Source organism: Coenobita brevimanus, chromosome 93, assembly GCF_032717465.1.
Source record: "Coenobita brevimanus isolate Jiangsu-jjx chromosome 93, ASM3271746v2, whole genome shotgun sequence".
In the NCBI taxonomy this organism is placed as follows: Eukaryota; Metazoa; Arthropoda; class Malacostraca; order Decapoda; family Coenobitidae; genus Coenobita; species Coenobita brevimanus.
The window spans coordinates 28983564-29001063 of record NC_137046.1 but is presented as its reverse complement, the minus strand read 5'-3'; the positions used below and the strand labels follow the sequence as shown (position 1 = coordinate 29001063).

Genomic DNA, 17500 nt, shown 5'->3' with positions numbered 1-17500 from the left:
AGTTGTACACAATAACATGCAGGTAGGTCTAAATGGCCCCTTTTCTCAATTAAAGCTCTGTTTGTGGCTCCTCTCACGCTGTTGGTCACCCAGAGACTGATGCGGCATTCTGCAGGATGCAGAGGAGCATGTGTTCTTACCTAATTGTTCTTACCAAATTGTATCTTCACAGGAATGAGTCAAGCTCGTACTGTCCCATGTCTTAAACCATATTTATCGTACATATCCTTAAATTTGTGAATTGTTTTGGCACACATTATTTCATTTGGTAATGCATTCCACTGATCAATTGCTCTATTTGGGAAACTAAATTTTCTTATGTCTTTATCACCTCTCTTTTTATGCAGTTTTTTGCAGTGTCCTCTTGCTGATGCTTCCCCATACATTAAGTAATCATTTTCTCCTTCCCTGATATGCATTTATATAGCATAATCATGTCACCTCTTTTCCTTCTCTCCTGTAGTGTTGGTAGATTCAATTTATTTAGTCTTTCTTCATAGCTTAGATCCTTTAAGCTTGGTACCCATCTTGTAGCGGCCCTTTGAACTTTTTCAATCTTTATGTGTTTTTTGAGATGAGGACTCCAGACTACTGATGCATACTCCAGGGTTGGTCTGATGAATGATGTTATTATCTTTCTTAGCATGTCTTCATTTATGTATGTGAATGCTATTCTCATATTGGCAAGCAGTGTATACATGTTCCGTACCTTCTCGCTGATGTGGTCAGCCGGAGATAGTCTGTTACTGACAATCACACCTAGGTCCTTCTCTCTTTCTGATGTGTGTAGGGTGTGTGTGTGTGTGTGTGTGTGTGTGTGTGTGTGTGTGTGTGTGTGTGTGTGTGTGTGTGTGTGTGTATTTACCTAATTGTATTTACCTAAGTGTAATATACAGGAAATGAGCTATGTTCGTGGGGTACCGTCTCTGTTTCTTAGTAAGTCAAATTTAGCTTTAAACTCATTTAAGAGTTTAGACTGGACGATCTCTTTGTTCAGGCCATTCCACAGGTCTATACATCTATAAGGAAAACTATATTTCTTGGTATCCTTCAAGCAGCTTGGCTTCCTCAGCTTCATTCCGTGTCCTCTTGTTACTATCTTATCCCATAAAAACAGATCTTCTCTGTCAATTTTATCTACTCTCACCATGGTCCTGAACACTGCAATCATTTTGCCTCTCTTTCTCCTTTCTTCTAAGGAAGGCAAATTCATCTTTTCCATCCTCTCTCTGTACGATTGATCTACCGACTGGGGACCATTTGGGTTGCTGTTCTTTGTATTCTCTCAATCTTGTTTATATCTTTCTTTTTGTGTGGGGACCACACTACTGCTGCATGTTCTAACCTGGGGCGAATCATGGCCCCTATCAATTTTTTCATCATCACTTCATCCATATAATGAAAAGCTACTCTTATACTGTATTAGTCAGGAGTTTATACGTCTCTCTAACTGTCTTGTTAATGTGTTTTTCAGGTGACTAACTGTCCTGGACCAGCACTCTCAAATCTTTCTCTTCTCATGTATTTGTGATTGGTTCATTACCCATCAAATAATTCAGTGATGTCTTTTTGGTACTTTTACCCATTTCCAATATTTTACATTTCTTTGCATTGAATTTCATTTCCCACATCCGGCTCCAATCGTGTGTCCTATCCAGATCCCCCTGCAGCATTTTACAATCCTCCTCATCCTCTACCTTCCTCAAGATCTTTGCCTCATCAGCAAACAGACTTGCATAACTGTTCACTCCATCTACCATATCATTTATGCAAACCAGGAACATTACTGGCGCCAACACCGAGCCCTGTGGGACTCCACTTGTTACTTCCCTCCATCCAGACATCGTATCCTTTATTACTGTCCTCATTTGTCTGTCTCTCAAAAAGTCTCTCATCCATTCCAAGAGGTTCCCCTTCAGTCCTCCTATATTGTCTAGTTTCCACATTAGTCTCTTATGAGGTACCTTGTCAAAGGCCTTCTCCAAATCTAAATACACACAGTCCACCCAACCATCTCTCTCCTGTAGCACGTCAATCGCTTTTGAGTAAAAATTCAACAAGTTGGAAACACATGACCTTCCACTTCTGAATCCAAACTGACATTCAGCCAAAATATTCATCTCTTCCAGATATTTTATCCATCTGTCCTTCAGAATTCTTTCGCACAATTGTGCGACCATGCCGGTTAGGGACACTGGTCTATAATTCAAGGGTTCTTCCCTGCTTCCTCCCTTATAAATTGGTGCCACATTTGCCCTCTTCCATTCTTGAGGCACTTTTCCTTCTTCTAGAGAGCACACAATTAAACTGTGAATCTTATCCGCCAGTTGTTTTCTGCATTCCTTCAGTACCCAATTAGAGATTCCCTCAGATCCTGGGGCTTTCCTTACATCTTGAGTTTCCAGTAATTTATACACTTCCTGTACTTCCACTTCTGTATCTTTTTTCACTACATTTCTAGTCACTCCCTCCCCTTTCACAAACTCCTTTTCATTAGTGAAAACTGATTGGAAACGTTTGTTCATTATTTCTGCTTGCATTGCCACATCTTTATAGACTTCTCCTTCTACTTTCAGTTTGGTGATTCCTTCCTTTTGTTTCAGTTTGCCATTGACAGATCTATAAAACAGTTTGGGTTCATCCTTACATTTGTCAGTTATACCCTTCTCAAAATTCCGTTCTTTCTCTCTACATATTGTTGTGTATGTATTTCTAGTTCTTTTATATTCTTCCTTTGTTCTGTTGTTACCTCTCTTTCTCCAATTGTTCCATGCTGTGTCTCTCTCTTTTTTTCTATCATACACCTATTAAACCATTCCTTTTTCCTGTTTTCTTTCTCCCTTACTCTTGGCACAAATTTTTCCAATCTCGAATTATAGAGGCCTTGAAAAATATCCCACTTCCTCTGTATCTCTCATTTTTTCTCTGAATTTTCTCCAATCTCCATTTTTGAAAAATTTTCTCAATCCTGTAAAGTTTGCTTTCCCAAAGTTGTATCTTCCCTGCCTATGAAGCTCGTCTCTTGGCTCCACATTCTCTGTTATCATCTGGAACTCAGTGACCACATGATCACTTTTTCCAATAGGACACAGATATTTCAAGGATTCTGTTACTTCGGGTTCTTTGGTAAACAGTAAATCTAGTCTTGCTGGTGTATCCTCACCTTCGGAACCATATCTCTTCTTTGACCCATTGCGTCATCACATTGTTCATTGTTATATTTAATAATATAGTGCCCCACGAATCTTCGCTGCCTCATGAGTCCCATTCCTCCCAGTTCATCCATCCATCCATCCATTGCCAGATGCCATGTATCCCAGACAGGGTGGCCAAGGGCTTAGAGTTAATTGTTTTACAGGGAGGGGCACTAATCCTCCACCAACCCCACTTGACGTAGGGAGTCCCATTCCTCCCAGTTCACCTTTTTACAATTGAAGTCACTCATTAAAATTATATTGTTGCTTTTCTCAATAATTTTCTGTAAATAAGTAGCCATGTCTGACAACATTTCCTGGTATTCATCATCACTTCATGCTCTTGTCTTAGGGGTTCACACTACTGCCATATCTCTCTTGCTATTCTCTCCAGTTTCTAATTTCATATTTATCACTTCAGCCCTGCCTTCTCCCATTTCCACGGAATCTACATTTATGTTGTTCTTCACTGCTATCATCACTCCTCCTCCCTTTTTTTCTTTTCTGTCTCTTCTCCACAGTTTGTATTTACCATCTCCCAAATGAACATCAATATCTTCTCTTAACTTGGTCTCTACAAAGCACATAACATCAGGCTCATGTACCCTCAAAAAATCGTTGATTTCTAACCTTGCCGATATTAAACCATCAACATTAGTATATGCCACCTTCCAATTATTTTTGATGTTTTTTATACCCTCTTTTCTCCTTCTCTCCACTGGTACCACTTCCTTAATTTCTGATCCATGACTCTCCAATAAAACACTATCTTCTCTTCCTCAATTCTCTGTTTTTTACCTTTGCTTCCTCTACCAACTCCTTTATTTTAGCTCTTTCTTCCTCATTTGCATCTCTCCTTATCCAAACATTTTTGAATCCTTCCTTGTCTGATAATTTCCATGTTCTACTGATAATTTCGTTTACTGTTGCCTGGGATTTAAACTTTACCTTCAATGGCCTTGCCCCTCCTTCCTCGTACTTTCCTACCCTAAACACCTCTTCAGTCTCTTCTTGAGCTTCGTTGTTTTCCTCCATGACTACTGATATTATTTCTTTAACCTTACTCAGTTCTTCTCTTTCGCTTTCTGATCTTATTGTCGTACATTTTTCTTTAACTCGTGAAATTATTACACATTTTCTCTTATCTGCTACATCCCTAACCAAAGATTCTCTACTTCTAAGCACCCTAACCACTTCCCTCTCCATCTTTTCCTTGCGTTGTTGTTCTATAATCTCTTTCAGATTTACATTTCCCTCTTCTTGAATTTTTTTTGCACCCCTTATGTTGCTCCTTGATTTCTTTAATGTGCCTGTCCTGTATTCTTGATTTGGATTCATACTCATCTAGTTTGCTTTTCATCATGTCCCTTTCTTCTTCCAACCTCATATTCTCCCTCTTAAGCTGTTTTATTTCATTAGAGGCTGTTTCATTGCTCACTTTTAATTCAGAAACTTCTCTTTCTTGTTCGTCACTGCCTGTACAAATTTTTTCCAGTTTATTCCGTAGACTTTTGATCTTGTTTTCCTGCTCTATGGTCCATTCCTGTAACTCTTTAATTACTGCCCATACCTTTTTGAGAGAGTTATATGTAGAAAGAAAGAGAGAGGTGAAAAGATTAGTAAGAGAGAGTAAGAAGAGAGTGGATGAGGAATTTGGAAAGAATTTGAGTGTAAAGTGGAGGGACTGTAAGAAAATGTTCTGGAAAGAGGTGAAGAGAGTAAGACAGGGTGGAAGTGAGGTTAGCAGGGGAGTGAAAGATAAAAATGGTAGATTACTAGTGGAGAAGGGAGAAAAAGTGAGCAGATGGAGAGAACACTTTAAGGAATTGTTGAACATAGAGGATGGAAGTAATGTGAGTATCAGTGGCTGGGGAATAGCTGGGAGAAGGAGGGAGGTGAGAAGACAGGAAGAAATCAGTAGGATAGAAGTTGTGGAAGCAATGAAGAAAGTTAAATTGGGGAAAGCCCCAGGAATTGATGGAGTGTGTGGTGAAATGCTGAAGCATGGGGGAGAGGTAGTAGTAGAATGGATGTGGAAGATGTGCAGATTGGCCTGGGAGGAAGGTAGAGTCCCTGAGGATTGGAAGTCAGGTATAATTATTCCCTTGTACAAAGGAAAAGGGGAAAAAAAAGTGTGTGGTAATCATAGGGGCATTTGTCTTCTTAGTATAATAGGAAAAGTGTATGGTAGGATACTTATTGACAGAGTTAGAGAAAGAACAGAGGAATTAGTTGGAGAAGAACAGGGAGGCTTTAGGAAGGGAAGAGGTTGTGTAGATCAGATATTCATTCTTAGATCTTTAGTGGAAAAGTTTCTAGAGAAGGGAAAGAAGTTGTATGCGGCTTTCATGGATTTGGAGAAAGCATATGACAGGGTGGATAGACAAGGATTGTGGAAAGTATTAAGAATATATGGACTAGATGGGAAGTTGTAGAATGCTGTGAAGAGTATGTATGATGGTGCTAAGGCTGCAATGCGTGTGGATGGTGAACTAAGTGAATTTTTCTCTTTGAAGGTTGAGTTGAAACAGGGATGTGTCATGTCTCCATGGTTGTTCAATCTGTACATGGATGGGGTAATAAAAGAGGTACAAGGTAGGGTAGTGGATGTTGGAGTGACCCTAGTGAGAGAGGATAGTGTTTGGAAACTCCCTGTACTGTTGTTTGCAGATGATACTGTATTGTTGAGTGATGATGAAGAGAAGCTACAGGGCTTGGTGGATGAGTTTGGGAGAGTGTGTAAGAAATGGAATCTAAAGGTGAATGTAGGGAAGAGTAAAGTGATGGTCTTTGAGAGAGGTGAAGTCAGTGAATGTACAGTGAGGTTGGATGGTGAGGAATTGGAAAATGTGAGTACGTTTAAGTTCTTGGGTAGTGTGATGAGTAAGGATGGAAGTTTGGAGGGTGAAGTGCTTGAAAGGGCACAGCAAGGAAGAAAGGTTGCTGGTGAATGCAGTGATAAGCAACAGGGAAGTGAGCATGGAAGTGAAAAAGTTACTACATGACATTATTGTGATACCAACTCTAACTTATGGAAGTGAAGCTTGGACGTTGTTGGAAGGACACAAGTCAAGAGTGAGAGCAGTGGAAATGAGTTATTTAAGAGGAGCCTGTGGAGTCACATGGAGAGACAGGCTGACGAATGAGGATATAAAGTATCGTTGTGGTGTGGATGTGGATGTGATAGGAAGCGTTATGAGGAACACACTGAGGTGGTTTGGCCATGTAGAGAGGATGGAGGGTGAGAGACTGACGAAGAGAGTGTATGTGAGTGAGGTGGAGGGGGGAAGAGGGAGGGGGAGGCCGAGGATGAGATGGAGGGATAGGGTGGAGAGGTATATGAGAGAGGGGGTGTGAGTTGGGAGCAGGGCAGTGAAATGGCGGAGGACAGGGTGACGTGGAGGCAATTTGTTTGTGGCCACCCCAAACAGGATTGAGGCATCTGGCAATAGATAGATAGATAGACCTTTTTTATCTTCTGGACACTCCTCTCCGCTGTTTTCTCTACACCTGCTGTGTGTGTGTGTGTGTGTGTGTGTGTGTGTGTGTGTGTGTGTGTGTGTGTAAGTACTTGTAATACTTAGTTTAACGGACTAATTGAGCCATTCCCCATTCCGTTATCTCAAATTTTCCGCTAAATCGAATTCCGCAACCAAGGCTTAGTATAAGGGATAATTATCTGGTACAGAGGTATTTCAAGGTGCTTTCCATGAAATCCTCGAAGGCAACCCAAACCTAGCAAACTTTGCTAACTCTCAGTGCTACACACAGCAGTCTGAACCCATAAATAATACCCTCACAAAAGCATTATTGAATAGGAAATTTCCTTAACTGAATTATACTCTTTTAAATGGAAATTTTCCCTTAGATAGGGCAAAAAATACTGGGAAAAAATTGTTATCTTGGACTTCCGCTAAATTGGTGTTCATTAAATCGAGCATCTACTTGTATGTGTGTGTGTATATACAGTACCCTTGCATCCAACACGCATTAGTCCAGCACGATTCACGTCCAGCATGGAGAGCAAATAATTACCGTAGTATTATTTAATACAATTTAATTACTGCAACATGAGTGTGTTAGCATAACACGCACAGAACTCCGAAAAGTGGGCGAAATCCGCAGAGTTCACCTCTAGCACGATCACCCCCGGTCCAACATGGTCATACTGGACATTCCCATGATGATGATAGCCAATGAAAACTTCTGATCAAGTAGCCTTCCCCGCCCGCTATCGTGACGTGATCGTGATGCCGCCCAATTAAAAACACTTCTGGTGTCACATGATGTTTTGTTTAAATTTCTCCCACCACAGCGCCACTCAGTCGCATAATTGCATTGGAAGGTGCTTTTTTCTTGCTGCATTTTATGCCATTGTTACTGCATTTTACCCTGCTCACAATGCCTAGGAAGCCTTCTGAGAACCCCAAGAAGCGTCGGCACCTCCCTCAGGCCACCAAGCTAGAAAGCATCGAGAGGAAGAAGAAAGGGGAGAGGAAAGTTGACATTGCCAAGGCCTACGACATGAATGAAGCCAACATGAGGACCATAATAAAAAACCAAGACAAGATCCTGGCAGCCGAAGGCTATCACACGGCACTTCATACCAGGTTTGCCGAGGATACGATGGTAAATCGGAGCGGTAACGTGGTAAAATTGCCGATGATACCACGGGCATTTGGAATTCATCTGGATGGATTCCTGCCGAGGATACGATGGGCAAAACAGTGTGACCAAAACCCAGGCGACTCGACAGAGAATGTATCGTACTACAGCATTGAACATTTAGCCTGACACTGAATACATATTAATATTTTAGAATAAATATCAATCGTTTTGAAACCCTTCTCATCGGCGTGTGTACCAGTTTATAAACAAAGTTGCTTCTCCTTATTCTCTACCGAGTCAGCGACAGCGATCACTTTCCACAGTCACGAGACAGGGCTCTGGCAACAGCGTGAGAAGCTTGCCCTTTGCCGTGGATTACAGAGTGCTAGGACAGGTAGAAGCAGGAGCTTCCATGGCTGTGGACGAAGATAGTGATTCTGAGTGTGATTTTGAAGGATTTATGAGGGAGGTTGAGGAGGAGCAACAGCCATTACCCACTAGTGACGCCAGCAGCCATCCTCCGGGGACCCAGTAGGACTACCTACAGCCTTGGATACCACCTTCCATTCCCAGCAAGCCCACCAACACTGTCCTAAAAGGTTAGTTATCATTCATAGCACAGTACCATTTATTATAATTACAATAGTACCAATATATGTATAGGTATATGGTAGGTATTTAGGGTGACTTTTCCTAGGGTTGCTGACATAATTCATTTTTCCCCATAAGCTCTATTGTTTGTCCAACACGTTTTTGGTCCAACACGTGACCCATGCATGACAATATTACAGTGTTGGATGCGAGGGTACTGTATATATATATATATATATATATATATATATATATATATATATATATATATATATATATATAATGTGTGTGTGTGTGTATTGTACTTGAACATGAATTTATGCTTTGACCTCTCTTCTTCCCCAGATTTGAATCAACCATCACTGGACAGTTCTTTGGTCATACACATTTTGATGAGTTTGAACTGTTTTATGATGAATACAACCGCCACAGAGTCACCAACATTGCCTACATTGGACCATCCGTCACCTCCTATTATAAGCTCAACCCTGGCTATCGCATCTACACAATAGAAGGCGACTACCAGGGTTCTCACAGGGCAAGGAAGATAATGTTATTTTTGTTGTTAACCTTTGTTGCTACTAGGCTTGAACCCATCCCGTCCGTGTGGCATGTATACATGACAACCTGGGGACGTCCAGGTGGCATGTATATATGATCTAGTGTTTTATAGTATTATTGTTATTGTATTATGATTATGATTATAGCATTATATTATAATATTAAACTATAATATTATATTATAGTGTTTGCTGAGAAATTATGGTTTAAATAATGGTGATTTTTAAGAAATAGACCTGCTGGTTGTTTGGCTGGTGAAAACCCCCGGACGTGATGGGTTAATATGATGCATTCTTGAATTAACATTTTTGTTCATTATGTTTACCATTCCATATTTTCCAGATTATATGGTGCACTTGTTTGCCCCCAAAAAAAAAAAAAAAAAAAAAAAAAAAAAAGAGAGAGAGGGGGGGGGGAATAAGTATGAGTTCAGTAAATTGTATCATGCAATGATGACAGTTCATTTACCATCCAGTATGGAATCTTTTTACAGTGTATTGAATGATTGCTAATAATGTGTGTTTTCACAGTGCAAGTGACCTATTGTATAATGAACTGATTGTCAGGTCCATAAAATCAGTAAAACATGAACAGAATCAATATACAGTAAAAGTCCAATATTTCGTCATCCAAATCCCCGGCAAATCTGACATTTCGGCAGTTTTGAGAAATAGTCCCATTTACGAATATCTCCGATCGTTCGGCAGATTCTCCAATTTTTTTCGTCAGTCTTGAAATTCTCCATGAGGCTCGCCAGCTAGCTACCCGCCTTTACCCGCCTTAGTGAGTGAGATAGTGAAAGTGATGGAATGAGTCTACCACTGCCATGAAGCTCAGAGGCTAGCTCTTTCTCCTATAGCATAAAGAGAGGACAAACATGTAGTGAGTCTAGCATGGGAAAGAGAATCTGTTTCGCCATTCTTCCGCCATTCTTCCAAGTTGTTGCCGTGCTGCTGCCGACTTCTCTTGATTCTTCTGTGTGCTTTGTGAACTTCGTACCGAAATACCTCTGAAATTACTATTCGAGTGTGCTGTAAGCACCGTAACATCAGACAGGAGCTTTGTAACACCTGAGTGGACCAGCCGTGTGTTGTGAACAGTATAAACATCTTCTGCGTGCTTTGAAAATGGCCTCCACGTGTGGAAAGTTAACTGGTGTTAGCAAGAAGCGTACACATAAGATGTTGACTATTGCTCGGAAAATTGAGCTGTTGAAAAAATTAGAGGCTGGCATGAGTAGGAAACAGATTATGGATGAGTTTAACGTAAGCTCCTCTGCTCCCTCCTCTCCATCACCAACAGCAGTCTCTGAACCTCAAGCTCTACTGCTGCAGCAACAGGGAGAAGAGTCCTTAGAGCCTGTTGCAGGACCCTCTACTGCTGGGGACTTCTTCCAGCAGTAGCAGACTCCAATCAACCCCTTCTATTGTACATATGTAAATAAGGAACGTACTATAGGTTTAGGTAAGTGCATGTGAACTTGTAGGCCTACTGTACCATTACATTTATATACAGTATGTTCACTAATTTCTTTATTTTTCATATTCATGTATAGTACTGTATTCATTACAGTATTGTACAGTATCAAACAGTATACAGTACTCTCTCCAAACACATTTGTAATGATGTGAGTAATGATGATAGTGTTCACCGAAACATATAAGGTACTGAGTGGGTAGGGTTTTCGATAATTCGGCAATTTTGATATTTCGGCACTTGCCTGGTCCCATAGATGCCGAAAATTCGGACTTCTACTGTATTGCAAAATGTAAGCCCCAAACATCCCAAATCTGGCCTTTTCTGTTATTGTGGAAGCACATTTTGATGGCATGATGCATGTGACTTAATAAGGAACCAATTATTCTCGCTAAGTTTAACACAAAGTAACTCTTTTAACTTTTCCATTTATACTGACATACTTTCCCATTCAGGCTCTGATGAGGAGCCTACATGTGGTGGTGCTGTGCACCGCTGATGGAGCAGCTGTGATGTTCACCTGGGAGCTAAACCTTCTATCATTTCCTTGCACCTTGCTGTGGGAAGGACCTAGATTCGATCCTGGTGAGGTGCTGTCTACCACAAGGGGATGTTGGATCCCTACACCATGTATGTACAGGCCATCCTCGTTATAACGATGAGATGCAGTTGGGAAAACCCATCGTTGAGCCGGGGTATTGTTAAATGGGGATAACAGAAAGTATAAGGATGAGTTTGGGAGCCTTGTGATCTCCCCCCCAGCCAAGTCCAAAACCTACCCAAATAAGTCCAAGAACAAGTTTCTAGCTCACCTAAACCTCAAAATAGTTTTAAAACAAGGTAAACCAAGCCTAAAAGCTGTTTATAACTCACCTAACCCCCCCCCCCAAAATCTAAAAATCATCAAAACTAAGTCTGGAGAAAATCAAACTTAGTAAACTGTACCCAAAAGTGACAGTGTTTACACCACCTATGACTAAAACACATTAAGTTTAAAAACAGTTTATAAATCAACCAAAACACAAAATTTAAGTCTGAAATATCATCAGAATCAGTTGAAAAAAGCTATCTATCTATCTATTGCCAGACGCCTTAATCCCATAAGGGGTTGCCACAAACAAATTGCCTCCATGTCACCCTGGCCCCTCCCATTTCACTGCCCTGCTCCCAGCTCAAACCCCCTTCTCTCATATACCTCTCCATTCCATCTCTCCATCTCATCCTTGGCCTCCCCCTCCCTCTGCCCCCCTCCACATCACTCACATACATTCTCCTCGTTAGTCTCTCACTCTCCATCCTCTCCACATGGCCAAACAACCTCAGTGTGTTTCTCCTAACACTTCCTATCACATTCACATCCACACCACAACGATCCTTTATCTCCTCATTTGTCAGTCTGTCTCTCCATGTGACTTCACATGCTCCGCTCAAATAACTCATTTCCACTGCTCTCACTTTTGACTTCTGTCCCTCCAACAAGGTCCAAGCTTCACTTCCACACGTTAGACTTGGTATCACAGTACTGTCATGTAGTAACTTTTTCACGTCCATGCTCACTTCTCTGTTTCTTATCACTGCTTCCAAGGAACCACCAACCTTTCTTCCTTGTTGTACCCTTTCAAGCACTTCACCCTCTAAACTTCCATCCTTACTCATTACACTACCCAAGTACTTAAACACACTCACATTTTCCATTTCCTCCTCATCCAACCTCACTGTACATTCACTGACTTTATCTCTCTCAAAGACCATAACTTCACTCTTCCCTACATTCACCTTTAGATTCCGTTTCTCACATACACTCCCAAACTCATCCATTAAGCCTCGCAGCTCCCATTCGTCTTCACCTAACAACACAGTATCATCAGCAAGCAACAGTACAGGGAGTTTCCAAACACTGCACTCTCTCACTAAGGCTGCTTCAACATCCACTGCCCTACCTTGTATCTCTTTTATAACCCCATCCATATACAGATTGAACAACCATGGTGACATGACACATCTCTGCTTCAATCCAACCTTCAAATAGAAGAATTCACTCAGTTCACTATCCACATGCACTGCAGCCTTAGCACCGACATACATACTCTTCACAGCATTCAAAAACTTCCTGTCTACTCCATATATTCTTAATGCTTTCCACAATCCTTGTCTATCCACCCTGTCATATGCTTTCTCTAAATCCATGAAGGCCGCATACAACATCTTTCTAAAGATCTAAGAATGAATATTTGATATACACAACCTCTTCCCTTCATAAAGCCTCCCTGTTCTTCTCCAACTAATTCCTCTGTTATTTCCCAAACTCTCAGTAAGTATCCTACCATATACTTTTCCTATTACACTAAGGAGACAAATGCCCCTATGATTACCACATACTTCTTTTTCCCCTTTTCCTTTGTACAAGGGAATAATTATACCTGACTTCCAATCCTCTGGGACTCAACCTTCCTCCCAGGCCAATCTGCACATCTTCCACATCCATTCTACCACTATCTCTCCCCCATGCTTCAGCATTTCACCACAAACTCCATCAATTCCTGGGACTTACCTCATTTTAACTTTCTTCGTTGCTTCCACAACTTCCGTCCTACTGATTTCTTCCTCTCATCTCACCTCTCTCCGTCGCCCAGCCATTCTCCGGCCACTTATACTCTGATTACTTTAATTTTTTATGTTCAGCATTTCGTTAAAAGTGTTCGCCCTACCTGCTCACATTTTCCCCCTTCTCCACTAGTAATCTACCATTTTTATCCTTCACCCCATCAGATAAAAACCCATCAGATAAGTGGGGACTGGCCATCAATAGGCGGGGAAGGATGTTAATTTTCTTACGTTGCTATGGCGGGGTGTCTTATAAAGATGGATTGTATAATGGGGTATGACTGTATTTTGCTGTACCTGTAGGGCAGCCCCACAGAAGCAGTTGTTTACCTGTGGTTGACGAGTTTGCTCGGCCAGACAGATAGAGTTATTCCATAGAGTGTCAACCTCATAGATATACTGTACGTGGTGACTGATGTGAAAATGCAGTTAGACCTCCTTGATCACTGATTTCATTATAATGGTTTTTCTTGATCACAGTTGTATAAAAAACTGCATTACAGGCATGCGCCACTTAGCATCCTCGATATGTTCTGAAAAATAGGACGTTAAGTGATCTGGATGTTAAGCGACCATTGTAACTTATGTACTGTATACTGTAGGTACATTGCACTATATCTGCAGGTATATAGTATATACTGTACTGCATGTTACTTTTAAAATACAGTACAGTATAAAAAGCCCCAATCTTGCAATCACCATAAATCCCCCCAACTCTCGCTGCCTAATTGGGCGTGATTCGTGCCCGGACTTAAAAAAGGAAGGGATGCCAAATGCATCAGGCTTGGTGAAAGCTATGTTGCCAGTTCAGTTCATTCCTGTATTTATTCTCTCTCTCTCTCTCTCTCTCTCTCTCTCTCAGAGAGAGGGGGAGGGAAGGGGGAATAGAGAGGAGGGGCCAATTTTCTCTCTCTCTCTCTCTCTCTCAGAGAGGGAGGTTGAGGAAGGGAGAGAATGGAGAAGGAGAGAGAGAGAGGAGGGACTGATTCTCTCTCTCTCTCAATTTCTCTCTCTCTCTCTCTCTCTCTCTCTCTCTCTCTCTCTCAGAGAGGGAGGGTGAGTAAGGGAGAGAATGGAGAAGGAGAGAGAGAGAGGAGGGACTGATTCTCTCTCTCTCTCTCTCTCTCTCTCTCTCTCTCTCTCTCTCTCTCTCTCTCTCAGAGAGGGAGGGGGGTGGAGAGAAAGAATGGAGAAGGAGAGAGAGAGGAGGGACTGATTCTCTCTCTCTCTCTTGCAAGAGAGGGAGGGAGGGAGGGAATGGGAAGGGAGGGGGAGGGAGAGAGGGAGGGAATGGAGAAGGAGGGAGGCAATGGAGAGGGAGGGGGAGGGAGGGAGGAAATGGAGGAGAGAGAGAGAGGAGGGACTGATTCTCTCTCTCTCTCTCTCCCAAGAGAGAGAGGGGGAGGGAGGGAGGGAATGGAAGAGAGAGAGAGAGGAGGGACTGATTCTCTCTCTCTCCCAAGAGAGAGAGGGGGAGGGAGGGAGGGAATGGAGAAGGAGAGAGAGAGAGAGGAGGGACTGATTCTCTCTCTCTCTGAAAAGGTGTTACTATTCAGTTCATACACTTCTTGGAATATAACCAACTTGTAATACCCAATGTGGATTTCATCCTAGGTTATCCACTGAGACCTCTCTTACTGTCGTAACCAATGAAATATATTATGATAACATGGATTCTAAGAAAGTTACACTGTTAACCGTGTGTGACCTCTCTAAAGCTTTTGATAGTATTAGTCATGACATTCTTCTGAGTAAATGTGCTAAGCTTAATATTGGCTGCTTCTGGTTCAAAAGTTACACGGAAAATAGGACTCAGTCTGTCCGCCTGAGCAACACAATATCTGATAAATTGAATATAGCTTACGAGGTCCCTCAAGGCTCAATCCTTGGCCCTGTCTTGTTTACCCGTCTATGTTAATGACCTTGCTGAGAGTATAAATGGATGTTCTTTGGTGCTATATGCAGATGATGCACAGTTTCTCCATGCTGACACTATAAATAATCTTGAGGCTTTCATCTCCAACACAGAAGGAACTTTATGAATTGCAAAACATTATTTTATTAGAAATGGACTTATGCTAAATCCAAGAAAAACTCACTGTATCTTTATAAGAAATAAGCAACTTTTATCACATAGTCTTCCTAATACTGTCATAAATTGTTGTGGCGACCACATTTACCCAAGCTCTAATGTAAAAAATCTAGATGTCTACATCAATAGATATATGCTTTTTGATGTACATATTAATGAATTAAGTAAGAAAGTTATGGGAACCCTAATGTTCATAAATCAAATAAGTGAAAACTGTGGTAAGTCAACTCGAAAAATTGTCGTGCAATCTCTAGTTCTCAGCATAATAAATTACAGTACTGAATAGGTACAGTATATGGGGTACAATAAATGAAATCTTACCTCATCAAGTTCAGAAGAGAGAGGTAAAAAGATTAGTAAGAGAGAGTAAGAAGAGCATGGATGAGGAATTTGGAAGGAATTTGAGTGTAAAGTGGAGGGACTGTAAGAAAATGTTCTGGAAAGAGGTGAAGAGAGTAAGACAGGGTGGCAATGAAGTTAGCAGGGGAGTGAAAGATAAAAATAGTAGGTTACCAGTGGAGAAGGGAGAAAAAGTGAGCAGAGGGAGAGAACACTTTAAGGAATTGTTGAACATAGAGGATGGAAGTAATGCGAGTATAAGTGGCTGGGAAATGGCTGGGAGAAGGAGGGGGGTGAGAAGTCAGGAAGAAATCAATAGGATGCAAATTGTGGAAGCGACGAAGAAAGTTAAAATGAGGTAAGCCCCAGGAATTGATGGAGTGTGTGGTGAAATGCTGAAGCATGGGGGAGAGATAGTAGTAGAATGGATGTGGAAGATGTGCAGATTGGCCTGGGAGGAAGGTAGAGTCCCGGAGGACTGGAAGTCAGGTATAATTATTCCCTTGTACAAAGGAAAAGGGGAAAAAGATGTGTGTGGTAATCATAGGGGCATTTGGCTTCTTAGTTTAATAGGAAAAGTGTATGGTAGGATACTTATTGACAGAGTTAGGGAAAGAACAGAGGAATTAGTTGGAAGAACAGGGAGGCTTTAGGAAGGGGAGAGGTTGTGTAGATCAGATATTCATTCTTAGATTTTTAGTGGAAAAGTTTCTAGAGAAGGGAAAGAAGTTGTATGTGGCTTTCATGGATTTGGAAAAAACATATGACAGGGTGGATAGACAAGAATTGTGGAAAGTATTAAGAATATATGGACTAGATGGGAAGTTGTTGAATGCTGTGAAGAGTATGTATGATGCTGCTAAGGCTTCAATGCGTGTGAATGGTGAACTAAGTGAATTTTTCTCTTTGAAGGTTGGGTTGAAACAGGGATGTGTCATGTCTCCATGGTTGTTCAATCTGTACATGGATGGGGTAATAAAAGAGGTACAAGGTAGGGTGGTGGATGTTGGAGTGGCCCTGGTGAGAGAGGGTAGTGTTTGGAAACTCCCTGTACTGTTGTTTGCAGATGATATTGTGTTGTTGAGTGAAGATGAAGGAGAGCTGCAAGGCTTGGTGGATGAGTTTGGGAGAGTGTGTAAGAAACGGAATCTGAAGGTGAATGCAGGGAAGAGTAAAGTTATGGTCATTGAGAGAGGTGAAGTCAGTGAATGTACAGTGAGGTTGGATGGTGAGGAAATGGAAAATGTGAGTACGTTTAATTACTTGGGTAGTGTGATAAGTAAGGATGGATGTTTGGAGGGTGAAGTGCTTGAAAGTGTACAACAAGGAAGAAAGGTTGTTGGTTCCTTGAGAGTAGTGATAAGAAACAGGGAAGTGAGCGTGGAAGTGAAAAAGTTACTGCATGACAGTATTGTGATACCAACTCTAACGTATGGAAGTGAAGCTTGGACGTTGCTGGAAGAACACAAGTCAAGAGTGAGAGCAGCAGAAATGAGTTATTTAAGAGGAGCCTGTGGAGTCACATGGAGAGACAGGCTGACAAATGAGGATATAAAGGAGCGTTGTGTTGTGGATGTGGATGTGTTAGGAAGCATTGGGAGGAAAACACTGAGGTGGTTTGGAAATGTGGAGAGGATGGAGGGTGAGAGACTGATGAGGAGAGTGTATGTGAGTGAGGTGGAGGGGGGGAAAGGGAGGGGGAGGCCGAGGATGAGATGGAGGGATGGAGTGGAGAGGTATATGAGAGAGGGAGGTGTGAGTTGGGAGCAGGGCAGTGAAATGGTGGGGGACAGGGCAACGTGGAGGTGATTTGTTTGTGGCCACCCCGTAATGGATTGAGGCGTCTGGCAATAGATAGATAGATAGACAATATTCAGATTATATTTGTGGGTTTATGTGAGTTATTTACAGGTGTTAGTCTTAGGTTAGCATCCTTGACAGCTGTTAGGCCATTTTGATTTCCTTTAAACCTGTTTTTGGGCTCATCTGGTTGGGTTTTGGACTTGGTTTAGGGGGAAATCCAAGGCTAGTAAAC

At 41.6% G+C, this 17500-nt stretch overlaps 1 protein-coding gene across 7 annotated transcripts in view; it reads left to right on the top strand.

Annotated features, from left to right (window-relative positions):
- Window positions 1-17500, top strand: part of LOC145412628 (sphingomyelin phosphodiesterase-like) — a 275380-nt gene that overhangs the window by 169526 nt on the left and 88354 nt on the right. For all 7 annotated transcript variants that reach the window (XM_080282551.1, XM_080282549.1, XM_080282546.1 and 4 more), the window contains one exon: window positions 8739-8931. In XM_080282551.1, coding sequence (XP_080138677.1) covers window positions 8739-8931 — 193 coding nt within the window. The remainder of the gene's footprint in view (window positions 1-8738; window positions 8932-17500) is intronic.